Raw genomic sequence first — 26911 nt, 5'->3', positions numbered from 1 at the left:
TAAGACTTGCAGGAATAATTGAGAAGGAGAGAGTGGGGGCAGGAGAACATGCACTTAAACTGCAGCTACCACCGACTGAACTCTCTAAGCGTCACAGTAACAGTGACTCCGGCATGCCTGCTGCTCTACTCACCTTATTCTGTTTCAGAGCGCTCTTTTCTTTCATGTGGGGGCAGTCCTTCCCAGTGACGATGGCCTTAATGTCTGCAACAGGAACTGGTAAATTAAAGCAATTAGTTTCTGGAAGATCCATGCTGTACGTGGGTCTTTGCACCAGTGCTGAAGAGAAGCCCCAGCGCCTGAGGGAAGCCCCAGTGCCCAGACCAGAAGGCTGTATCAGCTCAGGGAGAGTGGCCTTGTGCTCTTTCCTCCTCCATGGTCCCTTCCCAGAGGCCATGGCCTGCTGGGCTGGGTAAATCTAACTGGGGGTCGGTTCAGGGCTGTGGGATTGATTCCCCAAGGATGGGGGCCCTCAGACGCTCATATTACTTCCATGGCACAGTGATGAAGATGACAACGCTGCCAGAGCAAACAGCTGTGCTTACTACCTGCCAGTCCCTGTCCTAAGTGACTCATTTAATCCTCTTACAAAGGAAATGTGCCTATTATTCCCATTTTGCACAAGACACCAAGGCAGAGGTTGCCATTAATTGAATGGCAAAGCTAGGATTTGAATACAGTCAGTCTGGCTTCAGAGCTCCTGCTTATACCACTGCCTTTTGATATCATCTTGTAGCACCCTTGACAATCTGCAAACCCCATTCCCATCAGTGATTCCACTGAACTCTCCAAGTGGCCCTGTGAAGTAGGCCAGATGAGGAGACAGGTCCAGAGAGACATGTGGCCCAAGACCAGATAATCAGTTTGAAACAGCCAGGACTACAACACCGTTCTGGTGACCTCGAGTCCAGCTACTATGACGCGTCAACAGAGAAATGAACCTACTTTTCTCCTGCAGGGATTCAAATGTCACCTCCCCTTGAGGGTTGTCATCCAAGTCACCATAGTGCAGGACCTTGTGGTTCAGTGCCAAGCGGCAGTACCAGAAACGTTCTGGAACACAAGGGTAGACAAGCAGGTGACCAAGGACAGTTCTGGGAGACGCCTAGGCACAGGAAGGGCAAAAGGATGACTTGTTCCCTGCCTGCTCCCTCCCCAGTGTGCTGACTTGGAGCAGTCAGGACCAGCCTGACAGCCTAGGCCCCCTCACCTTGCCTTCGGCGGTTCCCAATCTTCCGGAAGCTGCTGCCCTCACAGAGCCGGTTCAGGCGCTGTTGCTTGATCAGTTCCAGGATCTCAGGCTGGATCTTCTCCCTTAGCTCCCTGGGTGGACGCACAAAGGAGCAAAGGGAGGTCAGGGGACGGCAGAGGTGGCGATGCCTCCCCGCAAGTCCACCTGGCAGCACTTACACAATTGGCGGGGACTGGAAGTCATCCTGACTCATCCGCTCGGACTGGCGCAGCCGCAGGATCTCTGAGTAGCTCAGGCTCCTAAGTTTGCTCTTGAACTGATCCAAAGAGCTGGGTTTGGAGGGCAAAGCTCGAGTGATCTGCTCTCGGACCACTTGCATGACCTGAAAAGGAAGAGAGTGGCTGCCTCAGCCCCACTGCTGAGGGCCAGGCAGGTTCCAGGCAGCATGGGCTCAGATCCTGACCCCATCTCTTAACTGTGGGTACTTGGTAAGTATCACAGATGACTACCACATGGAGGGCCAGGACCTGTGTCTCATGCCAGTCCACAAAACCTCATCTGTGCTTGCACACAGTGGTACTTCGTAGGCCACAGCTGTTACTGTGAGGCTTAGCCTCCTGTCCTCTACAGAAGACAGGCAGGGTAGGTACTGGCTCCATTGGGGAAGTGAGGGGCCCAGGGCACCAGGGGCGGCAGGCATACCCCTGCTCCAAGGCTGCAGAGGGAGCCACGGTTCTCTAGTACCCCATCCTGTGACCCAGGGCTGCTGACCAAGCTCAGGTGGTCCCCTGGTGCCAGCCAGCAGTCATAGACTGTCACATGATGGCCTGAGCCCATGGGCGTCGGAGCCCCGAGCCACTGACCTTGTTGAAGTCCTCCGCTGTCGCCCGCATCTCCTTCCAGGTCTTGTTCAGCAGCTGGATGCAGATCCCAAAGAGCTCCTCAAATGCCCGGTCATGGGTAAAGAACATCGGGTGGTAGTCATTTCGGCCCTCATTTGCTATGAAAGAAGAGAAGCGGGAGGGTGAAACTGGGCACTCGCCTGCAGACCTAGGTCCTGTGCCCCCAAGTTCCAAGGCAAGGCCAGGGTGAATGAAGAGTGTGGGATGGGCCTTTCTCTATTTCCTGAGCTTTCTTCTCTTGGTCTGGCTCTGCCCTCTCTCAGCTCAGCTTGCCTGGCCCATGGGAGCACATGGTCAGGGGCGTAGCTCCTGAACATGTTAAATGACCCGTTCAAAGCAGCAGCCGTGATTCCCATAAACAAGGATAAGATGGGATCACAGCTCACCCAGTGATTAGCAAAACAAAGCACAATAGCTGTCCAGTTCCACTGACCCTTGACTTCATAACCTCGAGTATCCCTAGGCTCCTATTATGGAACGGGTGCAAGAAGAGGGGGGTGGCTCGGACTTACGCAGTTCCCCAACCTGCAGGATTTCACAGAGCATTTTGGTGAGCTCGATGGCGCTGCGGCCAAAGGGGCACTCATGTTTGTCCTCTCGGCTGCTGTTCTCCAGGACGATCTGTTGGGGAGGAAGGCCGGGGGATTAGGGAGGCAGATGTGGCAGCAGGGCTGAGCCAGTTGGCCCCCAGTCTTTACCCGGATGTAGGTGTCCTGATGGACTTTGGCCAAGTACAGCATGTTGTCCAAGGCCAGCATTCCAGGAGGGGTCTGGGTAAAGTCCATTGCTGGGTTGATATGGTTCTGGGGAAATAAAGAAATCGGATTTGAGACTTGGTAGCCTCCAGTGTACAGCACCAACCTGAGGGGAAGCCCTACTGCCCTCCTCTCCATGCCACTAGCTCTTGTGTCCCAGAGCCTAGCATACTGTGCACCAAGTAGGGAGGTCCATCCTCAAGCTGTATCTTATCACAAGATATTCACTTCTACTTTTCAGAGAACCTTGCTGCTCTTGTGAGAGCTCCTCTCTTTCCCTATGTGACTGACCTCCTGGTTCCTCCAATAGATGGGAGTCATCCCAGAGGGCCCAATGCTGAGCAGAAATGTGTGACCTGCCAGTGCCAAGGCAAACCGAGTGCCAGGGCACCCCTCCCCCAGCTTCTTAGTGTCATCTATTCCAGGGCCACCATTATGTGGTAGGGAGGGTTCTCAGGGCTCTATGTGGAGGCCCTCCGACCTTCTGTCAGGGGGGAAAGCCCACCAAGATTCATACTTTGGGAAACTTACAGTAAATCCCAGCATTTTGTAGTCCTTGGTATACATGGCTTTTCGCTTCTCAGTACCGCTCCCAGGGATGTTGCTTGGGTCAGACTCTGCATCAAATGCGATCCTTCTCAGTTCAAATATGATGTCTCTTTGAGCCTGAGAAGTGAAACAGGTAGTCAGCAGGTAAATCAGCTAACCCAGGGAGGCAAGAAAAAGAAAGAGCAGGTTGGGCTTTTGGAGGCAGGACTCTGGCCCTGATCAATCTCTGAGAAGGCATCACATCTGCCTTAGCAGGACAGAGGTGGGCTTGGTCCAAAGAGTCACTCAGCAGGAACAGAGGGCAGGGAGGCTGAGCCAGGTTCCCCAGGGCAACACATACCATATCTGCCGACATAATCAAGCACAATCCCTGAACACAGCAGGCGTTCAATGCATAGCCTAGCGGTGGAATGCATCACATCAAATGGCATATAATTTAAGTCAGGAATGCTCTGTCCTGCTGAACACCTACCTGGTCATTGGGGTCCATCTTAGTCATCATCCTTTCTTCCAGAAGGTTAAAGGTCAGGACTTGCAGGACATACAGCTGATGGGCCATCTCAGTTTTGATTGGGCGGTTCCCTCGGATCACATGCTGGAAAAAGCAAAGGCAGGGGACAGAGGGCGGAACTGATTTTCTTCTCCTGAAGACTCACAGCCATGCTGGTGAAAAAGAAAGTATGCTGGGCAAGGAACAGGGTTTCCCTCCCACACACGGAACTTCAAGACTTCGAGTTCTAGGAGGGATGGAGCATGAAAGGACTTGATTCAGGCTGAGATGACTCACTGCAGGCCCCAAGGGCACAGGACCTTTTTCAGCACTCCCCTGAGCAGAGGAAGTGGAACCAGGGGGCAGAGGCTGTATCTGGCCACAGAGAAGATGGTAGCTACCCTGCTAAGATGATGATGTAGGGCTTGGCAGCTGGACCGTCCTCCAGGTGGATACTCACTCCAAGAAACACAGTGTGTGTGTGGAGGACTCTGCTTTGCCTTCCCTTAGAAATATACAATGTTGTGGATGCCCTCACCAAGTGGAGGCTTCAGGACAGGCTACTTTTTTGAAATGGCATGGAGATAACTACACAAAGGAAGGCAGCTAATGCTCCTGGTCCAGCTCCCGAGGCTCCTCTGTCACCTTCTCCCCTATCACTCCATGCATGCTCCCCTCCTTGCGTCCTGTATTCTATCCTGTCCCCTCTTTCCATGACCCCACCATACCCTCTCAACTCAGTGCCTCTGATGCCCACCCCATTTCAGGCTCTATCCTCTGCCCTCATGCCCCACCCCCATCTTTTTTCTTGCATGCTACCTCTCTCCCTCTGTCCCTCGGGTTGATCAATGCACCTGGCGACGTTCTCGCTTCCTATTGTCCCGTTCTCACTTCCACAATGGCAGCTCTTCCTGGCTTGCTCCTTTGTATTTCTTGCTTTTTCCTGTCCTAACCACCATCTTGAATCCTGTTGTTCTTGCTTTCTTCTCACCCAAATGAGACTCTTGCCCAGTTTTACACACACACCACCTTCGTGTCCTTCATGTTCTCTCAGTCTAGTGCTATATCTCTGGAGCTGTGCTGCCCAATACGGCAACCACTCGCTATATATGGCTGAATGTTTTTCTGTTAGTTAGAATTAATTTAAGTTAAAAATGCAGGTCTGTGGTCACACTAGTCACATTTTTTTAAAAATAATTTTTTATTTATTTATGATAGTCACAGAGAGAGAGAGAGAGAGAGAGAGAGAGAGAGGGAGAGGGAGGCAGAGACACAGGCAGAGGGAGAAGCAGGCTCCATGCACCGGGAGCCCGACGTGGGATTCGATCCCAGGTCTCCCGGATCACGCCCTGGGCCAAAGGCAGGCGCTAAACCGCTGCGCCACCCAGGGATCCCACACTAGTCACATTTTAAGTTCAATAGGTGTATGTGGTCAGTGGGTACCACCCAATGATACAGTAGATAGAAGATATTTCCATTGTCATAGAAAGTTCTACTGGACAGCACTGCTCTAGAACTCCATAACTCTACAGAGTTTGCCCTGGCTCGAGATTGATGTCTTTGGACCTGTGTAGTCTGATTTGGTAGCCACACTTTAAATGTGGGTAGTCCAAACTGAGATGTGCTGCAAATGTCAAATGTACACCAGATCTCAGAGCCTTAGTGTGAAAAAAGAGAATGTAAAATACGTCATTAACAATTTTTTATGTTGATCATACATTGAAATCATAGTATTTGGGATATAGTGGGTTAAATTAAATATATTATCGAATCTGATTTCCTATATTCCCTTTTTAATGTTGGTACTATTGTCATTTAAAATTAAATAAGTGGCTTGTAATGTATCTCCACTTGATGGCACTGCTCTAGACTAGGCTTCTCCCTGACCTGTGACTCCAGAGTGTTCCTCGTTTCTCTAGATCTGCACAGCTCAATAAGGCAGGCAGCCACAAGCCACATGTGGGTATTTTAACTGAAATTTTAAAAAATGACAAATTTAGCTCCCTGTCACACTACACACATTTCAGGTGCTTAGTAGCCATATATGGGTAGTGACCACCATTCTGGACAGCACCTTCATGCTACAGAAGGTTCTACAGATGGTGCTGCTCCTAACCCCTCACTAGGGTGTGTGCGCTCAGGCCCTCACCTCCTGCAAGTGGTGGAATGTCTGCAGAATGTTTGCAGCTCTTTCTAGCTCCCTGCTCTTGGCTCAGTGTAGGTGCTCATTCGCATCCCAAGGGGAGTCCTCTGTTCCTCCTTCCCCAACCTGAGCAAGCCACCCCACCCCCAGCCTCAGTGCAGGGTCTCCTAGGCCCCCTCCTTACCTCATTTGGCCTCCCTCTAAGCCCCTTCCTTTCTCTGTGTCCCCTCCCTCTGCTGCTCCTGATTTTTCCCTGCCCTACCCTACCCTACCCAACCCAGCTCTCTTGTCTTCCTTCCTCCTTTCTTCTCTCCATAATTTTGAAAACCACTTTGAGAAGAGGTTAAAGTTAATGTGATATGGTTTTCGTTCACTTTAATCCACTTTTCTCAAACTTAGAAACATGATAGTAGGAAGGTAATCACTCTGCCAGTAATGGCTTCCAGGAGTACAGCTCCAGTCTGAGGAGTCATGGTTTCAGAGCTTTTACCTCAAGTCCTGTTTGACTGCCGAGCAATTCAAGGCCTACACTCTTGGGCTTGACTCCGTGAACTCCTGGGACTTCAGTGAGCATGCATTAACCATTTCAGTCCTGAGTCCTGACCTTGAATTGTCTTTTCTAGTAGAATCTTCACTTGTTCCAAGGTTTGTCCAGAAATGAGCTGAACTTATCCCATTGAGGTAAATAATAAGCCTCAAAAATGCATTCAATTTCCCTCAGAAGGGTACCTTCCCTCCCATACATGCAGAGGGTGGCACCTAAGACAGCTGCTCAGGTATGTGGACTAGCATGCATGGGGCCTGTGTGCTCTGTATCCCTCGGAGGCAGCAGGCTGGAGAGTCTGCTCAGGTCCCTCCTGCCTGACGGACAGTGGGGCTCTGACTAGGGATATGGCCAGCAGGCAGGAGCTGGCTCTACAAGGTGAAGTGGGGGCTCTGTGTGTTCAGAGTAGCCCATCGCTTGACTCTGCAAGTGCTCAGAGCGCCCTTCTTGAATTCTATCACTTTTGTATCCTGTTCACAGTAAAGTAACTGCTGATGTGAGCGGGGTGCTTACCCAGGGCCAGGCACCCTGCTAAGCGCCGTATATATATGAGCTCCTTCAGGCCTCCCATCCAGATGAGCAAATCAAAGCAAATCGAAGTTAAGTGAATTGCTCAAGATCAAAGATTGGTTAATGGCTGGTGACTCTGAAGTTCATGCTCAGAATTATCAAGCTTTTCACACCTGACTTCTCATTTCTTTTCTTTTTTTTTTTTAATTTATTCATGAGAGACAGAGAGAGACAGAGAGAGAAAGAGAGAGAGAGAAAACAGAGACACAGGCAGAGGGAGAAGCAGGTTCCATGCAGGGAGCCCAACGTGGGACTTGTTCCAGGTCTCCAGGATCACACCCTGGACTGAAGGTGGCGCTAAACCGCTGAGCTACCTACCGGGGCTGCCCTGACTTCTCATTTTATTCCTTTCACTGTGGTCTCCTGGTTTTTCCCTTGGTTTTGACAACTGATAGAACGGCCCCCTTTTTCCCCCAGATCCTCGGCTCTCTTCTTCAGCTTTTCCCACCCAAAGCCGGCTCTTTCCCACCCACATCCCTGTGTGGGGACAGGGAGTCAGCCCTTTCCAGATGCCTCCCTCCTTGCCACCTCCCATCTACTTTCCTCCCTCATACACACCCAGGAAACACGCACACCTGCTAGTGTGAGGTTTCTAAATGCCAATCTGGTTATGTCACCATCCTGATTAAACCCCCCCTACTGCACTTGGGAAAAAGACTAAGGCCTTACTTGATCTGCTCTTTGCTGCTCTCCAGCCTCCAGCCAGGCACGCACTGGCTCCCTGCCTCACCCTCCACCCCACTGCATACTCCTTCTAGGTCTGCAGAGGGAGCCTCAGCCTCACTTGCCCTCATTCCTCTAGAGGCTTCTTGACACCTCCTTCAAGGCAGGTCATGCTCCTCCTCCAGAAATCCCCCAGACCGTGAAGCTCTATGGAACCACTGACCACACAGAGATCTGGCCCTATCCCACTGGACTAGATCTTCAAGAGCAAACACACTGTCTTAGCCCTCCACTAGTGTCCCACTCAGGTCTGACTGGTGTTAGCTGAATGAATTACTTTCCTCTTCTGTGCCTGTTTTAACACATTCCTTTTGGATAAAAAATGTTGGGAGTTGCAGGGCAACAAACAGTACAGCTGGCTGGCCTTAGTACCTCCTCAGAGACTGCAATTCCTGGTGGGCCAGCCTCCTGGAGACAGCTCTGCTTACAGAGGACTACAAGAAAAAGCTTTCCAGCTTACCAAGAGTTTATTAGCACCTATCGGTAGGTTCCCTTTGAGTGCCCTCCCCACTCAACAGTAATTTCAATAATAATAATACGACTACAGTAACAGTAATAATTGCTCTCACTAGTGACAAAATACAGCTTTGTTCTGGGGACTTACATTCAGGATTATGGACCGAAGGTGCTTCTGTGCAAATGCATTGGCCATATCCTGTTGAGAAAAACAAGCAAATGTAAGGCAAGGTGGTAGGCATCCAGCTGTGACAGCTGTCAAGCGAAAAGTGATATCAGGGCTCTGGGGCTTTTTCTCTTAAATGTTTTCTCCTTTCAAATGGAAAGTGGGCAAATGGAAAAAAAAAATCCAAAGACCACCAAACCTATTGTATACTCAGAAAAATTCCCTCATGCTTTTTTCTGGGAGTGCAAATCGACTCAAACAGGGTGACCCTCCCCAATGGCACAATCACCACATCATTTCCAAAGAGCAACAAAGACTGCTTCAGGACGAGACACTTGTGTCACAAGGATGCTGGGCAATGGACAATGTATACGGAGCACAGAGCAGCATGACGGTTCCCATGTACTGTTCCAGGTAGACACCCACCACCAAGGCTGGAAGGCAAGCCTCCAACCCAAGGCGAGGGCTTTGGCCCCCTTCCCCCACCCCCGGCGCCACAACAGCTGGCAGAGTCAGGGGCGCAGATGCTCTGAAACAGTAAGTAGTCCTTGATTCACTTCTGATTCTGGTTTGGAGAATAGAATGTTGGTGCTTTTGGGTAATTTCTCATAATAGGGCCATCTTTTTTATTATATTTTGTTCAGATTCTGACAGTAACACTATTTATTTAGCACACTCAGGAAATAAAGTATCCTACATAAATGAGTCTTCCAGGGACCGAAGCTTCAAGGGTCCTTTCAGGACCTTATTTTGACCGGCCTTACGCATATTCTCTAAAAATATACTATAGACATTTATTTTTGAAGGGACTACAATGATTATAACTTCATCACTGCCAAGGACTCGGCTTCAGCAGAAGAGCGGTGTGCTATGACACTCTGCAGCCCCGAGGAGCTCTGAAATGTGAGGTTATTTTTCCCTAAACAGAATGGTCCCAAGGTTACTGTGCTTTTAATCTTTCTGACAGCTTTTCATAATTCTTCTGTCTCTTCCTTCCAATCTCGGCCATTGCTTCTTACCACGTTAATTAGTATGACTTCACTTTCTAAACTGCTGCCTTAATTTAATTTTATGGATAATTCTAAATCAATGGGCCTGAGGGAGCTGTCACACCTCTCCTGTGGAGCAGTATCTGTGAGCACTCTCATTTTTCTCAGAGCTAAAAGGCCCTTCCCTCTCACTTCTGCATTTCTAGCCATATTCCAAGTGGCTGACACTACTGGGAACATTAAGTTTTACTTTGCATCCCCTGAGCACACACTGGCTGGCAGAGGAGGAAGGTGGCCTAGAAACTCCTTTGGTAGCTATAGGAATCGGCTTGAGATTAAATCTTGCTGTGGACAACTCACAAAGTGGGTTGTATTGGGTAATTGACATTCGTCTACTGCTAGAATATAATGGCCTTAGACCAAAAGCTTCTCTGGGTGCTGGGGGAAAGCATTTACCCTCTTCATAGCCTCATAAAGCCAACCTCTAAAGCTCCTTCTAACCAAGAAACAAGCATGCAAATTCCCTTCTGACAACCATTTAAACTTTTTCAAATTCCTATGGTTGTAGTACGCATCCGAAGCAACATGGATTTATTTTTACTCTTTGCCGTACCAAGCTGGGAGAAGATGCATCCGTCCTATTACCGAGATGAAAGTCTCAGGCTACTTCTGAATCTGACTCCCCTGGCTGAACCACAAACTTACCTAAAGGCAGGTTACAAAGGAAAGACTGGGCAGATTCCCTGGGGCAGGCATCCCCTTAATCCTAGAAGTCCTAGCTGGAGATGCTGATCTCCAGCACTTCCCTGAGCACTCTGATGTTTACAGCACACAACCTTTCCCTGGGTCTTGGAGTTCCATGAACACCTAGATCAGAGCATGAGATTCTCGCCCAGCTCTGACCTCCCCACCTGGAAGAGAGCTGGGGCCCTTTCCACACGGCGGTGCTACTTACAGTGACAGGCAGGTCTAGAGGGTTAAGGTGCTTGTCCTGCCGGCAGAAAGCAAAAAGCACAGAGAGAAGCAGATGGAAGAATGAGCTTTCAGCTGATGTTCAAAACAGGACTGGGAAGGGAGAGATTAACAGAACAAAGCCATCCAAGAAAGACAAGGACAGACAGAACCATAGATGCTGCTGGCCCTCCCCCTGGAACCCACCAAGAGCTTGGTTCATGATCCCACATGAATTCCAACTTACAGAGCCCATGGCATTGACAGAAAACTTAAAAGTCTTTCTTCTATACACCACTTGGGCTTTTAACAGAGATATCCAGATTGTCATAGGTGGACGGGCCCTTAGAGATCATTTCCTCTGGCCCTTTCATTTATAGAAAGAGAAACAGAGACCCGAGAGGTTCAAGCACCTGCCCAGCAAGGAAAAGCACTTAGCCTGTGGGCCCTGGGCTCAGGTCAGTGGTCATTCTTCCGCCCGGCTGATTCCTGATTTCCTCATTTGTAAAACAGAGTTCTTATTTTCCCTTGTGACATCCCTGTGAAGCACACTGGGCATATGTTGCTGCTCCCATGGTACAGGTGAGGGAATCGGGCTTCGGAGAAGCAGAGCTGTTTGTATCGTGTCACACAGCTAATGGACAGGGGAAGAAAGCAGCTTAGAATCTGGGCCAGAGGGTCTTTATCCATGAAACTTCATGCCAAGTCCCCACACACTTGCTTCCTTAAGTCAAGATCTCATTTGTGCTGGTTTCCTTGGACTCAACAGTGATGCCTAGAGGGCCTCCTTCTCCCTTCTTGATCCTCTAGCCTGGGTCGGCTGCTAAGACCCAACTGGGCTTGTCATCTAGTTGCATATACAAGGTCTTTTTGGAAGGCAGCCACCCCTGCTTGTTTACCTATTGTCTGAGGCTATTTTGGCCGTAATGACAAACTTAAACAACTGCCACACAGACCATAAGCCCACAGAGCAAAAAATATTTACTCTCAAGCCCTTTGGAGGAAAAAGTTTTTGCAGGCCCCCGCTTGGGCCTAAGACCCACTGATTACCCCTTCTAGATCTTCCCCAAGTCTTCCTTAGTAAGGCCACTCTGAGGGCCCTTGACACAGAGGGATGAGAGGAAGGACTCTTGAGGCAATGGCTGTATGTCTGCTGTCTGCACAACAGAGGGGAGGGTGGGTGGGAGACAATTCTTCTTCTGGAAGAGCCCAGATGAAAAGCTTGAAAAGGCAGCCACAGACCTGTCGCTTGTCCTCGGGAGCCTTCAGGAAAAGCGCGTTAATCAGTGCAATGGCGTAGGTCTGAATCTCCTGGTTGGAGCTGTGCCAGTGGAGAAAGAAGGCAGAAGGAGATTAGAGGACTGACCAGCAAGAGGACACTTAGGGGGGTTTACAACAGTTGCTCGAAGATGGTAATCAACTAAGGATCCAGGGTGAAGTCTCCAAAGCCTGAAAAGTGGGCAACTCCACTAATAACAATTTATCCAAAGACAGTAATCAGAGAGCTGGGTAAGATGTATTGGCAAAGCATTTCATTCAAGTACTGTTAAAAAAAGAAAGAAAGAAAGAAAGAATGGTAAACAATCCAAATGTCCATAGTCACAACTCTGTTTATATACATTGAAGTCCTAAATCATCATTAAAAATCACATACAGAGATCCCTGGGTGGCACAGCGGTTTGGCGCCTGCCTTTGGCCCAGGGCGCGATCCTGGAGACCCGGGATCGAATCCCACGTCGGGCTCCTGGTGCCTGGAGCCTGCTTCTCCCTCTGCCTATGTCTCTGCTTCTCTCTCTCTCTCTGTGTGACTATCATAAATAAATAAAAATTAAAAAAAAATCACATACAGAGTAGAGGTTCTTCTTCCTGGATTCAGAGATGGTGTAGAGTGTCTGTAAACCCTAGAAATGGTGCAGAAATTATTCTGTGCAGTTGGTTGACTATGTGTTATTTTCTCCAAGGAGGTGAGAGTCTAGAACTGTTACTGGATTTTCAAAGGCATATGGGATGTAAAAGATTTAGAACTACCCTTTTAGAAGAATCTTTATTTTTTTGAAAAATATTTTATTTATTCATTTGAGAGAGAGAGAGAGAGAGAAAGCACAAGTAGAGGGAGGGGCAGAGGGAGAGAGAGAGGGACAAACAGGTCCCCACTGAGCAGAGAGCCCAATGTAAGGCTTGATCCCAAGACCCTGGGATCATGACCTGAGCGCATGCTTGAACAAGTGAGCCACCCAGGTGCCCCAGAAGAATCTTATACATGGGAAAGGTTCAAGCCATTATACATGGTTTAATATTCCATTCAACAAAACAAAACAAAACAAAACAAGGTACACAGAGTATGTATAGTAAACTCTCAGTTCTGTTAAAAACATGCAGAGAGGGATCCCTGGGTGGCGCAGCGGTTTGGTGCCTGCCTTTGGCCCAGGGCGCGATCTTGGGGACCCGGGATCGAATCCCATGTTGGGCTCCCAGTGCATGGAGCCTGCTTCTCCCTCTGCCTATGTCTCTGCCTCTCTCGCTCACTGTGTGCCTATCATAAATAAAAAAAAATAAAAATAAAAAAAAAAACATGCAGAGAAAAAAAATAAAAAATAAATAAAAACATGCAGAGAAAAAACAACTAGCAGGGCGGTCAATTTAATGTGAACAGTGGTTGTGTCTGGAGGTAGGGAAATGGGCAAAGGGTTTACTCTTTGCTTTTCTATACTTTCAAAGTCTTCAACTATAAACTTATTTCATTTTAAAACAAATTAACTACAACCATTCTCTGGAATCTTATAACCCTGGCACTTGGCAAGATGCTTCTACCTGCCACACTGGGGGTACACACAGTGGCTTTCTTTTTAGATGGGCCAGTTGACGTCCTGGTCAGGTGGGAAGTGTCCTGGGGGGGGTGTCTCATGGAAGGCACTAAGTGTCCCAGCCCAAATAGGAGAGGCCAGAATTTCTAGTAACAGCTACAGGTTGAAAATATTCACAGACCGACCCCTGAGAAAAGCCATGCTCCTCTATCATCCTTGGGGACGCAACTGGGTCATTCCTAATTCAGAAACAAAGAAACAGAGGGGTAAGTCTGCCGTCAGGAAAATCAGAACTCTCCATCTGGAGTTTATAATGTTCCCTTCACTTCAAACAATCTTTTTAGCTTTGGGGTATGAAAACAGAGACTGAAGAATTCCTTAGAAGTGACAAGGAGAAATCAGAGCTGCAAATTGTGCTTTCTTTTTACTTGGATTAGTTGTGCGAGGGGGAGGTATGGGTTGGGAGCAGAGTTGAGTGAAGACAAGGCTGCTATAAACAAGCAAAGCTGGGAGCTGTGGCTTCCCTGGGAACTGACAGGGCATTCTGTTGGCACCTGTCCATGTCCGAAATGCTAAAAGGGAGCAAGAGTCAGAAAGGAATCAACAGTATTACCATGTTGTCTTGGGGGTCCAGCCCCCTTAAATTGTATAGAAGGGTTAAAGTGAAGTGAAGAAAATGGAGAGGAGGGGAACAGTGCTCCAAAGGGTTCATGTGTTTTCTGGTTTTCCTGTCTGATAAAACGTTTTAAGATGTGATAAGCTTCTTAGTTGGTTTTTTTTTTGTGTTTTTTTTTTTTTTTTTTTTTTTTTACAAATAGGTCCTACATAGAGCTCAATGCCAGGCTTGAGCTCACGACCCTAAGATCAAGACCTGAGCAGAGATCAAGAGTCAGACGCTTAATGGACTGAGCTACCCAGGTGCCCTTGTGTTCAGCTTCTTAGAAAACAAACAAAAGCAAAGAACTCTTGAATTGTATACATATCCTGTACTGGCCATGATGCAAGATCTGTTATCTCCTTTGATCCTCACAAGTCTGAGTGGTGGAGAGGATTAACCCCAGTCTAGAGATGAGGAAACCAAGACCAGAGAGACCAGATAACTTGCTAAAGGCAGAGACGTGGTTAGCATGCAAGAGAGCTGCGATCTGAATGGATAGCCTGAACTCATACCCTATACAATATTTCTTGCTACCCCCAACAGCATACCGTTTGCTAAACGTTCATACAACAAATACTAATTGATTTCTAGTTAAATCAAGGCAGGGGACCCAAAAATGATTGGTTGCTCCTCCCAGAGAGTTCAAAATTTTAAATGGGAGACGAGTAATAAAAATAGAGAATTTTATATAATTATTACAGGTACATACAGAGACTATTTGGCTCGTAGAGGAGAGAGCATCTAATTGTGTGTGGTGTATGGTAGTGCAGGAAGGCTGGGAGAACTCTGCTTCATCCTGAGGGACAAGAAGTGCCATGAAGATTTTAGCGAGAGCATGACACGATTGGGTCCAGGTCATGGGAGCGTCCTGGCACTAGTGTGGAAGTAGTGATGAATGAGTGAGCAAGCAGACCGGTGGCATGGAACACAAGCAAAGGAGATGTACTGGAAATAAGAGGCGAGAAGGGAGGCTGGGGCAGGGTGTCTTACTCACACCTGGAGGTGAGAGATGAGCTGTCCCACGGTGATTTCCTCAGCGATCTTCTGGTACAGGCTCTGGCTGTTCAAGACCATGCTCTCCAGGATAGCCAGGGACCTCTGAAGGATTGACACGTCCACCATGGGCTGGCTCACGTACCCTGCAATCTACAGCCAGCAAAGGCCAGATCAGTCAGGAAGCCCAGGGCCTGAGAGCACTGGGCGACTTGGGTTTCTGATATCAGCTCACGAAGGGTTCCTCCAGGTGTGCTGCCTACATGGGGGCAGCTATCCCCATGAAGTCAGTGGTACCTGGTGTAGGGCCACCCTGGCCAGTGTGCCAGGGTTTCCCAAGGCATGGACAACTCAATTTCAAACGACAGCATCCAGTCAACTGTGTTTCCTCAAAATCTAAAGGTTTAATCCTTTGTTTTCAAAATAAAGGTTTGAAAAAGCTGAGTGTAGAAAGCAGAGGATCTTACTGAAACTGGGGTCTCCGTTTTTTTTTTTTTCCTTGAGTCTCCTTTTATCTCGACGTACCCTTCTCCTGTCACATGTTCTGTCCCTACATGCACACAGGACAGCAGAGACTTGAGGAGGGGGGACAGGAAAACCTCAAAGTCTTGTGATCTAGTAATTCCCCATTATTCTCAACCCCCATTATAATGTCCCCGACACATGGTCATTTCACTTTTGTCTGAATATTTCCAGCATCAGGAGGTACCCAGTGTCCCAAGCCAATGACAGCTTTGATTCTGTATCTGTGGATATATTACTCATTGAGTTCAGTCCAGTTTTTGGCATTGATGCTGCCTCTTCCTGTCGAAGAAAGGAGGGCAAAAGTAAAAGTGTCCCCTCCCACCCACCAAGTTTGATCTGACCATCCAAACAGGCTGCTTTGCAGGCTGCTTTGCCAACAGAAGGCAGACTTGTAAACCTAAGGTAAAAGGTGAACAAAATGAACATGTATAGCCAAAGAGAAGGGAGCTCTTTGGGGGTAAGTAGGTCAGAAGACTCAGGGCTGGTACTGATTGACTGGCTGGGATCATCTCAAGTCTCACTGATCATCCCATTCCGCTTTGGCCACAGTCAATTCTGAAAACCTGTTTCCATCTTCTCAGAGCAGGCCCTGAGAAAACAGTGAAGGAACTCTTTCAGGATCCCAGGAAGACCAAGCATGAGGATGAAAAGTCAGGCCTTGGGGGATAGAAAGTTAACTCTCAGTAGGATGACTGTCTTGCCTGCATCTCTCCATAAACTGAGAGGACAACCGGCCACAGAGGGAGGAGAGGAAGATGGAATGCTGGAGGCCTCACCTGCTTAATGAAGGTGATTGAAACCATGTCCCAGGAGACAATGCCATGGTCCATGAGCTCTAGGAAGGCAGTCAAGGTGAATGCCAGCATCTCACTGTAGCTGAGACATAAGCAGAACACACACAAAATAATACAAAGATTCAAAACCGGGTACACAGGTGTGATGGCAGCCATAATGGGGATGGCTTTGAGCTTAAATGCCCCACAAGGGGTGGGTAGGCACAGCCATGAGTAAGCACCTGCTTGCATCCCTCGCCAGGTGTGCAGCAGATTCTGTCCAGGTATACATCTCTGGGAAAAAAAGAGCTACGTGGGCACTGGCTCTCCTTCCCCATATCACCTCATCTAAACATAATCACTCATCCATTTCCCAAAACCAAAAAGGTATCAGACTTTTGTCAACCCCAATACTTGGCGTATCCAAGGGAAATAACAGCCCACGTTCAAGGCCGAGAGGCGGCAGAGTGTAGGACAAAGAGTACAAACCCCAGACCCGGGCTCCATTCCTGTTCAACCATTTACTAACTATGCAAATTTTATCTTTTCAAACTTCAAATTCCTCCTCTGTCAAACTGAGTTTATCTCACAGCATTAACATCACAGGGTTGTGGCGGCGGCAAGATGACAGTGTATGCAAAGCCCTGCTGCAGTGCTGATGGAGGATGGGGATTACCACGCCGTCTCTCCTGTGTCCCTCCTCTCTCTACATACAACCCTTTACACATCTGTACGGTGCTCTAGATTTAACAAACCTTATTCCCACTGGCAAGGCAGATTTGGACCCGTTAATAACACTCCTCGTGGCGATACTCCAATATAAGCAGCATCTCCAGGTTAAAGAGGAGGAAACCAGGGCCAGTCTAATCCTGCACCCCTCAGAGATGGCAGAAGGCTGATGGCCACTGAAGGCTTCAGGAGGTCAGTGCAGCCGCAAAATCCAAGACTTAAACACCTGTGATTAGTTGCTTTGTTTGGCTGAAAATTTCAAAAGGTGGTCTACTGACTGAAGATTTCAGACTCCCCCTGTGCCAGCTGAGAGAGACAAAAAAAAAAAACCACTACTGGCCTAGACAGCTAACTAAACATCTGTTCATCATTCACAGCACAGTGTCCCACTGCACTCATCTTAGCACTGGAGCACCACAGAGGTGTCCGCGGAGTATCGCAAAGTTCTGGAGCCCCTCCTCCCTGTGAATATGGGTGGAAGGGAGATGGTGAACCCATGGTGAGCACGGAGGAAGGCCTGTGCGTGTGTGCGTGCATGTGCGTGTGCAGAAGTGGGAGGTGACTGGACAGGGAGGAAGCAGGGGGACGATTAAGAATAGACAGATCTCTTCTGGTCAATACCATGAACAGTCCACTCACTAGGTTTCACCAGGCCAATCATTTTCCATAAATGTACAGATCTGTCACGACATGCCCTCTCTCTTCCTATACCCCCTCATTTCACTATGACTTGGCATCTGTGAAGACCAACTAGACTACAAGATTCAGGACCACAAGAGAGAATTCCTCTTACAGACCCCAGTACTGGGCACACTGCTCTGTACACAGAAGGTGTTCAATAAATTCAGGTGACTCAGTGAATATGAGAAAAGGATGCCCTGCAGAATAAGGAAGACTTCTGAAACTCCCCCAATAAGAGCTCAATAATACTCACTGGGACAAGAGCTTGGTTCCACTTTCCACAAGCCGTGTCAGCACGACGATGCCATCCATGTTGATGAACTCAGTGGCGAAGGTCACATCAGCAGAGAGCTTGGCCAGCTCTTTCATGGCATCCAGCCGGGTCTCCATGTTGGATGACTGGGTCCTCTCCATCAGCTGGCGTGCGGCCCGGGACTATGACACCAGGGACAAGATGTATGCCATCTGCTCCTTGTGGCAGGTTACTGCTCTGTGAGTAGCTCATAAAGGCTTTTCTGTGGACATCCAAGCCCGAGGCAGAACTACTTGTTCATGCTGTCTAGGAGTTGCTTAAAAAATGCTTGTTGGATCAATCATGGAATTACCATTGTGCCAAGACCAATCTGTAGTTATGTATATCCTTTCTGTAGTGCTCTGGTCTATGGATTACAGAAACTTCCCAGTGAAGGACTACAAAAGACCGGGAGACAATAGTCTACCACCTCCAGCAAGTCATAGAGAAAACAATACTGGCTCCAAAGAGGGGAGTTTTCTATTAATTTAAGCCATCAGACAGTGGACCGGGTTGTCTCGACATAACGACCTCTCAGTCACTAAAAACAATCAAGGAGACTCAGGACAACTGGCTGTCAGAGATGCTTCACGAGGGATTCTTGCACTGGATGGAGAATTTAATCTGATGATCACCTTTAAAGTCCTTTTCAGGGACACCTGGGTGGCTCAGTGGTTGAGCGTCTGTCTGCCTTTGGCTCAGGCTGTGATCCTGAGATCACAGGATCCTGGGATCAAGTCCTGCATCAGGCTCCCCATGTGGAGCCTGCTTCTCCCTCTGCCTATATCTCTGCCTCTCTCTGCCTCTCATGAATAAATAAAATCTTAAAAAAAAAAAAAGTAAAGTCCCTTTCAATCTGAAAATATAAGCCTGACAAGTTTTTTTTAACTTTCTCTGAAAGCCCATATCATGGTTCCTCAAACTGACAGTCCTAGGGAAACTTTAAGAACATCGAGGAGCCGGAAGCTTTTGAAATAGCTTTTTCAAAGTGATGACTGGTGACCCAACCTTCTCCTAGCACATGAACTTTTTCCAGCAGAATGCTTGCTTCCTTTCTACAAGCTCCAGCCACAAGCCCTCCCCTAGAGTCTGCTGGTCCTTCCTCTTGCGGAACTTCCTAGCTCTATAGCCAGTGCCCTGCAATCCACTTGCCTGCATCATTCTCTATTTTTTTGCGTGTTAATTAATATTCTCAGCTGGAATAGAAGAGCCTTGAGAGCAAAGTGCTCCTGTGGTCTTTATTTTTTCTTACAGTGCTAAGCGAGTGATGGAAGCCCAGCTCCTGCTGCTGGCCAAGGAGTCAGTCCTGTTCACCTCTCTCTGCTCCCCTCTGCCTCTCCTCTTTTTTTTTTATTACAAAGATGGCCCTATAGCAGCACATGGCTCTCAACACAGAAATCCTCCAGACTCCCCACAGTGGAGAAAATGCACACTGCGAGAAAAGGTCACAGGATAGAACAATTTGAAGAGCACTGGTCTGCATCACACTTAGAAACTTCCAACTCCAAATGTTAATTTTCCTCCCGAGACTGTGTTTCTGGGCCGCTGCCTCCTGCTCCAGAGAGATGTACTCCTGAGAAAGTCAACTACTCTGCGCAGGAGGTCTGTAAAATGCTTCAGTACAGCTACGGCTACAGCTATGAAAGCAACTCCCAGACTGTCATATTAAGCTAGCAGAGCTGATGCGGGCAGGGGGTGGAGGTGGCAGGACGTAAGCCTTTAGGATGAGAAGAGTTCCGGAGAAGGGGGAAAGCAGAACTCGCTGGTGAGAATACTGGCCAGGAGTCAGGCAGCCCTGGATTTGAAAGGCAGCTCTGCCATGTTTTTGTCTGTGTGACCAGTGGCAAGTCATTTAACCCAAGCCTCAGTTTGCCCATCTGCTAAACGAGGCTATCGAGCACCCATCTCTTCGGGTGTCTGTCAAGATGAAATGATACAATATACGCGAAGCGCTTGGCCTTCTGGAACCGTTAGCTGTTACTACTCCACACTGCCCTTCCACTCAGATGAACCAGTCCCTCGCCTTGCCAGGAAAACGAGTGTCATCATGCCCTTAATTTTCTGGCAGCCTGGGACGCCTGGGTGGCTCAGCAGTTGAGCGTCTGCCTTTGGCTTGGGGTGTGATCCCGGAGTTCAGGGATCAAGTCCTGCATCAGGCTCCCTGCATGGAGCCTGCTTCTCTCTCTGCCTGTGTCTCTGCCTCTCCCTGTGTGTCTCTCATGAATAAATAAATAAATCTTAAAAAAAAAAATTCTGGCAGCCCCTCCACCCCTAAGGGACCCCCATATCGATCATCCTTCTCGGGGACCAAATGGTCAAAAATCCCTCCACCTGGGCTTTGGGTTCCTCCTGTCCTGACCTGACCCAGGGAGGTCCTGTTTCATTAATTATCCCCCTTCCTGCACCATCAACCTTCCTCTCTTTAACTTATTTTCAAAGACACAAAAAATTGCACCAGAAGTTAGCAACTATGAAGGGTCAGAGGAGGTGGGGAACTGGGTAGATGAGGGACGGGAGTGGGAGGGAGACCTTTTACTACATCTTTGTCAAACTTTTTGATTTTTGAAACCCTTGAACGTTTTACCTCTTTCTAAAAAGTATTATCTTTTTGGCTTCACATCCCTGAGTTCCTGTCTTCTGCTGTCTACTTCCTTTGACAACCAAGCTTCCTGATGGTGCGGTAAAGTCGGGGACCTCACGCTGCCACCACTATAGTCTGGCTGCCACTTATCACCCCACCAAAACTGTCCTCACAGAAGTCGCCAGGGACTATGGACTTTCCGGATCGACAAACAGCTTTTCTCTTCTCAGTTTACTAGGTCTCAGCTCATGGCAGACCACACTTCCTCCATCCTCACACTCCCAGCCCTCTGGGCCTACGCCACACCCCCCTCTTGGTTTTCTCTCTGCCCTTCTGGTTGCTTCCTTTGTTACCTTTAAGGACCACTGAGGAAGGAATCAGGGAGTCACCTCAGATTCTCTCCTTTCCTTCCATATCCAGGCTATCACCATATCCCCAGATTTACCTCTGAATAGCTCTCATGCCCGTCCGCTCGTCTCCACTGCACTTGCCTTCATGGGCTGTTAACATCCTCATTAGCTTCTTAAAGATTCCTCCTACCACCAACCTTCTTTTTTTAGCCCATCTACCACACTGTCACTACAAGGATCTTCCTAAAATATACATCTAAACATAATGTACCTTCCTGCTTAAAATCTTTCAGTGTCCCCATATTCCCTTCTGAATAAAGTCCAAACCCACGAGCAGGCCGTCTGGGACCCTTCCCCTGGTTGCTATAAGCCCTCTGCCATCTAGTTCTCCTGCCTCCTAGAAACAAAGCACATGTCTCTGCTGGGGATACTTTCTTTTCTTCTTTCCCCAGTGAATTCTCACTTATCCCTCAACATCTGTGCTAAGTGTCCCCTTCTCTGGGAAGGTTTTCTGGGAATCCTCAGGCTGAGCCAGGCAGTCCCTTTTCTGAGTCCCTATAGCTCCCTAAGCAACTGTCAGGATGCTTGAGAGAGGCCTTTGTGTGTTTACTTCTAACAATGTTGTGAGAGCAAAGAATGATTTTTGTTTTTAAAGTAATCTCTACACCCAATGTGGGGCTTGAACTCACAACTTTGAGATCAAGAGTCAGATGCAAAAAAAAAAAAAAAAGAGTCAGATGCTCCACCGACTGAGTGCCCCTCAAAGATTGACTTTTTAAGCTCTGTAGTCTTGGTTTCTAGAAGAGTCTGGCCCATGGTGGGTGCTCATTTTTGTGTTAAACAAATGTACTCCGAAGGAGAGCCAAATACCTACCGGGGAAATAGCCAGCTGTAAGATGGTCCCATTCTTAATATCACTGCGTGTCTAGATAACAAAGAAGAAAAAGAGTAAGATAAAATATTAAAATTGTGCAAGCCAGCTGAATCAACAAGAGCTTGCTGTCTTTTTCAGTAATTATAACTGAGCCTCTTCAGTCAGGACTCCTGTGTGCTTCTTGCCCAAGAACTTCTCAGAACACTTCCACGCACCCCCAAGCCCTCAGGCACCCCGAGCCCTCAGAACATAGAAGACATGGCTTTCCAGCCACTAGAGGCAGGGCTGTTGCGCCCCCATCTGCCTGGAAGGCAGCTCTTCCTTAGTAAACAGAAGCTGCCTGCATGTCAGCAAGGCAGGCAGCACCACCTCCTCCCTCGGATCTGACTCTGCCCCTCCCACACTGACCTGCTCGGTGATGTAGAGCTGGGGGCCATCTGCATAACGGAGGGTATAATACTCTGGGTTCGGCAACGACCACCTATGTAAGAAACACACCATGCAGACATCTGACTCTTCCACCGGGCCTGGCTAGAAGCCACAGATGTATTAATAATTTCCAGCAGAGTTGCCTAAGGGATTGGGCAGCCTTTTTGGAAGATGGGGGAAACCCAAAGCTTTAGCCTGAGATGCTGACAAAACCACCGGCTCAGCTTTGTGTACAGACTGGTGCCGCAAAAGGTGGTCCACACAATTCAGCATGGGCCTAACACCCCATCAGGGCCTCAGGCAGGGCATTCCTCGGCTTACTGGGGGGTGGGGGTGGGGGGTGGAGATTTCTACAAGGTCTTAGGGATGCCCTCCTCAGCTATACTTCCTTTGTAAGACAATGATCTCCCAGGATCCAGCTAACTGGAGATTTCTTTCAAGGTCTGACAACGTCCCTTTAGTTGTTAGCCTACCATTGTGCAGAATGAGGGCTGCTTCTACTCACCCATCACAAACTTCCTTGATGATGGATGCCAGAGGCCGTTTCTGAAAGACAGAGAGAGAGAGAGATCCTTCATCTACAACCACATGCAACTCACACCCAGGTTTTGAGGAGGGGTTGCCAAGCAGGATCAGTCCAGGGCCTGTACATGGACTGCCTCCCAGAAGCTTCTGTTGAAGAGGAAGCCTCTCCCAAGTCAGGGGACTGACCTTCTGCCACGGGGAGGGACAGGCCTTGATAATCCTGTAGCTAGCTCTTCCTCCTCATGCTAAAGGCCCCCACCCCTGAAGACAGCCCTGCCACATACTTCCCAGATCCTGCTTCTGCTTCTCATTGCAGGAGCTTACCTGGTCGATTTCAAGGAGCTGAGCATTAGCACCTGGCCACTCAATGGCTACTTTGACAATGTCTGATGGTGGTGGCATTGTTCCCAGTGGGCCCTACTTCTCCAAGAAACACAAACAGACACAGCCGCCTAGAGCAAAAGAATCAGAAAGAAGGGAAGAGTCAGAGAGTTTGCCTTCATTTTTCACTCGTTAGATATTTTTGAGAATCAGAAGACAGTGTCCAAAGTAACATATGGAACTACTTGGTTGGAATTTTTCTACATCACACCATACCCTCTCCTTGGGCTTTTTGTCTCTGGAGATTAAATCGACAAGTAGAAATGGGACAGACCTATCCATCAACTGTAGATCTGCCAGTAGCAAGATCTGCCGGCATGACACTTCGGTCTAAGGGTCAGGAGGACTGGGCCGCAGAAGAATGAATTTACTGCAAATTCCTGTCTTGGGACCTTGGGAGGGAGAAGCATATGCTCTGAGACAGATAAGAATAGCCAGAGCCTTTTCTTGGTTGGGTGGTTAGCTGACGGAGCCAGCCCACTTGTGTTCTGCAGCCATCCTAGGAAGATCCTAGTGTCAGCAGGGCCTGGCCACATGCTCTCTCGCCTCCTCCCTAGTTACTGCTGCCACTCCTTCCCCCTCAAAGGACACAATGTGGAGCCTCCTCTGTGTGGGATGACGCAGAGTTCAGAAAATGGGGAAGAGAACTGGGACAGGAAATGCTATTTTAGTCCCTATTGCCAAGGGCAAGGGCTGCTGGAGCTCAAGCGTAGGGAGGTGAGGACAGCCTCACACAAAGGCCCCTCTATAGGAGGACGAAGCTTCGGAAGTACCTCTGACCCTCTCCCCATTTGTCTCCCAAATAAAGGAAAATAAATCATTTTGAACAGGTCTGGAAGATGGGCCCATGTGACCAGTATCCTAGGCAACTCCGCTAGCTTAGTGATATTCCAAGCAGCAGCTAAAGCATCCTCTCTCCAAGGTCTGATGAAGGCAAGTCACTCCACTGATGGATTATTTCCATGTATATTTACATTCCTTGCCTACAGGTTCAGGAGAGGCCTCTCTCTTAATGAAAAAGACCTTTCTCCTACATCTGCCAGGCTTGGCCACTCACCCGCAATTCATGCTTCGCTAATGGAGACTGCCTGGCTCTCCCGGAACATGCAGCATAGCTGTTGCTAAGCTGTTATTCGTGTATGCTATCAACTTTTAGGCCCAAACACAGATGTCAGTTCTTGCAGCCTTGTGAGCATAAACCCCTCTGGTGAAAGGGGTAAAAGTTCCTTTCCCTACATACCCACGAGTCTCAGTAAGAGGGGAGCTTTCATAACCATTTCCGGATCAGGGTGGGGTGCTCCGGAAGTCAGGTGTCAACAATACCAGCATTTCTAGCACATGACAATGCACAGATGGTTTTCTAAGTGCTTTCACTGATTCTGCTGAGCCCTCCCAGCAGCCTCCTGAAGTAGGCGGAATCAGATTATTACCTCCGAAATGACATAGCTAGAGCTCAGACGTCGGTTAAAGTGCCCCAGTTCAACCAGCTCATGGGTTGGTAAGGGGATAGAACTTGGGGCTGACTTTGGCCCATGCTCTTCCCTTCTCCTCTGAGCCAGCCTGAATTTCTGTTCATTGGAACTAAATCAAGCCTAAGGAAGTAGTGGGGTGGGGGGCAGCTGGCCTGATGGCCCCTAAAGCTTCCACAACCTCTGCGGCTCCAAGCAGAATGTCCCACATGTGATGTTCATGTGCCTAGACACACAACGAACCTATGGAAAGAAACTGTTCCCATTTAGATTATCTCCTGGTTGAAAGGTGACACAGCAAAGCAGGGGTGGGACCATGACTCTCCTAAGGCAGGCATCCTTAACCTTACTGGTAAATGTGCCATAATTAGGAAGTATGACTGTACAGTTGTGAGATCATTTTTTAAAAATGAGATAGAATTTACATACAAAACACACAGAACTCATATATATATGTGTGTGTATAAATATATAAAATAGAAATCCATCTCTCTGCAACCACCACCCAAAACAAGACTTTGAACATTTCTGTCACCCTAGAAAATCTCCTCCACCTCCTTCCAGTCAATTCCCCACCTTGCAGCCCTCTAAGAGGCAACTTCTGCCTGACTTCTCTCACCATACATAAGTGTTCTGTTTTTGCACTTTATATACATGGAGCTGCATAGGACGGCTTCTAGGACCATTTGTTATTTAGTTCTTCTTTAAGACAAGTAGGTGCTACAGGGGCAAGAGAAAGAGCCCTGGGTTGGGAAGACTGGCCTGCTGAAGAAGCAGCTGGATTTGGACCTGATGGACTCAGGACCCAGTCACAGTCCCAATCCCAGGGGTCTGGGTGAAGTGGATGTGTCCCTTTACCCAAATTTCTACTGTGGGATATGAATATTGAACTAAAGCACGTGTAGAGTGCCTCCTAAGTTTAAAAGGCCATGATTCTAAAGCAGAATTTACAAATCCAAATGAAGAGTATACCCACTTCAAAATCCACACCCAAGGAAACTACACCTTTATTTTGATGGTGCTACTAAGAAACAATCGTATTTGTTAGAACTCTGGATACTGTCTTTGGAGACAATAAAGCAAAAGCTCATTATTTGGCAGTTCCATTTTACTCTGACCCCACTTGGCATTTCCTGGGTTGACTGTCTCTTTTCTTTATTAAACTTTGCCCTGAGTGATTCTTGGCGGTTTCAAAAATTCATATCCATTTTAAAGCATGGAGATTTGCAACCGCCAGGACTATCCAAGAGATACTATGAGCCCCTATTCTCAGCGACTCTGCCCTTTCTCACACAGGGCAGGCTGTCCATTTATGTTGAATGACACTCTCTCGAACCATGCCCCAGCTGGTGAGACCCAAGTGAACACTCAATCTAAGCAGGACGAATCCAATTCTTTCTATTAAATTTAAAGACACAGGCTGAGGAAATTGGATGACTAGGGGCCCTGGAGCAGAAAGCTCATAGTTCAATTCGGAGCAGGTACCATGGCAAGGCAAAGCCACCAGCAAGCCAAAAATACCAAGAAGCAAAAACCAAGAGCCTTTCAGAGGAAGCTATACTGCAGGAAGAATCCAGAAATGTGTAGATAAGTGGAGGCCAGAAACCAGAAACCACAAAGTCCCAAAAAGAGATGGAAAAGCCTGATGACTTCCCAGATTCCATGGCTCCAACTCCTACACTTGGGGCGCCTGAAATTCCCCCGGATCCTGCCAAAAAAAAACCTCCTTTAAATGGAACTAGCCTGCTTTTCTGTTCACTGCAATGAAAAGGCCTACGACTAAGTTTGACCCCAAGCTTTGGAGGAACTCTGATATGGGGGCCTGCACAGACAGCTGCATAACAGGTATATGATAATGACAGTGAGCAGGTCCTTAGTGAACACCAGCTCAATTAATGAAGAGTGAGACCCTCTTAGATAAGTTTGGTGTGTTTAAAATAGATCAGTTATATAAGTGACTTTATAGTAATCATGTTGTATATAATAGTATGGGTAGACAACTTCTTTATAGTTGATCACTCATTTCTTTTAAGATTTTATTTATTTATTTATTTATTTATACCAGGGGTGGGGCGGGGGAGGAGCAGAGGGAGAGGCACAAGCAAACTCCCCACTGAGCACAGGGCTCAATTCCACAACCCTGAGATCACAACCTAGGCAGAAACCAGAGTCAGTTGCTTAACCAACTGAGCCACCCGGGCTCCCCGGATCATCCACTTCTATAGCATTATTACAGCTGATGCTCAAGGAACCTTGAAAATCATCCCTACTTTACAGATGAGACAACTGAAGTTCAGATGGGTTGAGAAGCTTGTCGTCCACAGGGCTCCTTCCCACGCCTCCTCTCCCTCCATAAAAAAGAAATCAGATCAGAACTGGATCTCAAGGCTGAGTCATTTGGACTTCAAAGTTAGTTC

General features: G+C 48.1%; 1 protein-coding gene across 3 annotated transcripts in view; it reads right to left on the bottom strand.

Annotated features, from left to right (window-relative positions):
* The window catches only part of ELMO2 (engulfment and cell motility 2), a 39526-nt gene that overhangs the window by 4503 nt on the left and 8112 nt on the right, over positions 1-26911 (bottom strand). For 2 of the 3 annotated variants that reach the window (XM_072735724.1, XM_072735725.1), the window contains exons 2-19: positions 22969-23096; positions 22625-22665; positions 22099-22171; positions 21691-21741; positions 17847-18028; positions 16187-16286; positions 14887-15038; positions 11673-11751; positions 8473-8523; positions 3871-3993; positions 3381-3515; positions 2793-2897; positions 2607-2715; positions 2056-2192; positions 1411-1574; positions 1211-1323; positions 946-1053; positions 134-216 (exon numbers count right to left, since the gene is read on the bottom strand). In XM_072735724.1, coding sequence (XP_072591825.1) covers positions 134-216; positions 946-1053; positions 1211-1323; positions 1411-1574; positions 2056-2192; positions 2607-2715; positions 2793-2897; positions 3381-3515; positions 3871-3993; positions 8473-8523; positions 11673-11751; positions 14887-15038; positions 16187-16286; positions 17847-18028; positions 21691-21741; positions 22099-22171; positions 22625-22665; positions 22969-23046 — 1884 coding nt within the window. In that variant the 5' untranslated portion in view covers positions 23047-23096. Of the gene's footprint in view, positions 1-133; positions 217-945; positions 1054-1210; positions 1324-1410; positions 1575-2055; positions 2193-2606; positions 2716-2792; positions 2898-3380; positions 3516-3870; positions 3994-8472; positions 8524-10434; positions 10471-11672; positions 11752-14886; positions 15039-16186; positions 16287-17846; positions 18029-21690; positions 21742-22098; positions 22172-22624; positions 22666-22968; positions 23097-26911 lie in introns of all 3 variants that reach the window. The other variant, XM_072735723.1, reaches the window with a different exon arrangement.

This window comes from Vulpes vulpes, chromosome 14 (genome assembly GCF_048418805.1).
Source record: "Vulpes vulpes isolate BD-2025 chromosome 14, VulVul3, whole genome shotgun sequence".
Taxonomy (NCBI): Eukaryota; Metazoa; Chordata; class Mammalia; order Carnivora; family Canidae; genus Vulpes; species Vulpes vulpes.
The sequence above is the reverse complement of the archived record's forward strand: the minus strand, read 5'-3'. Positions and strand labels throughout refer to the sequence as shown.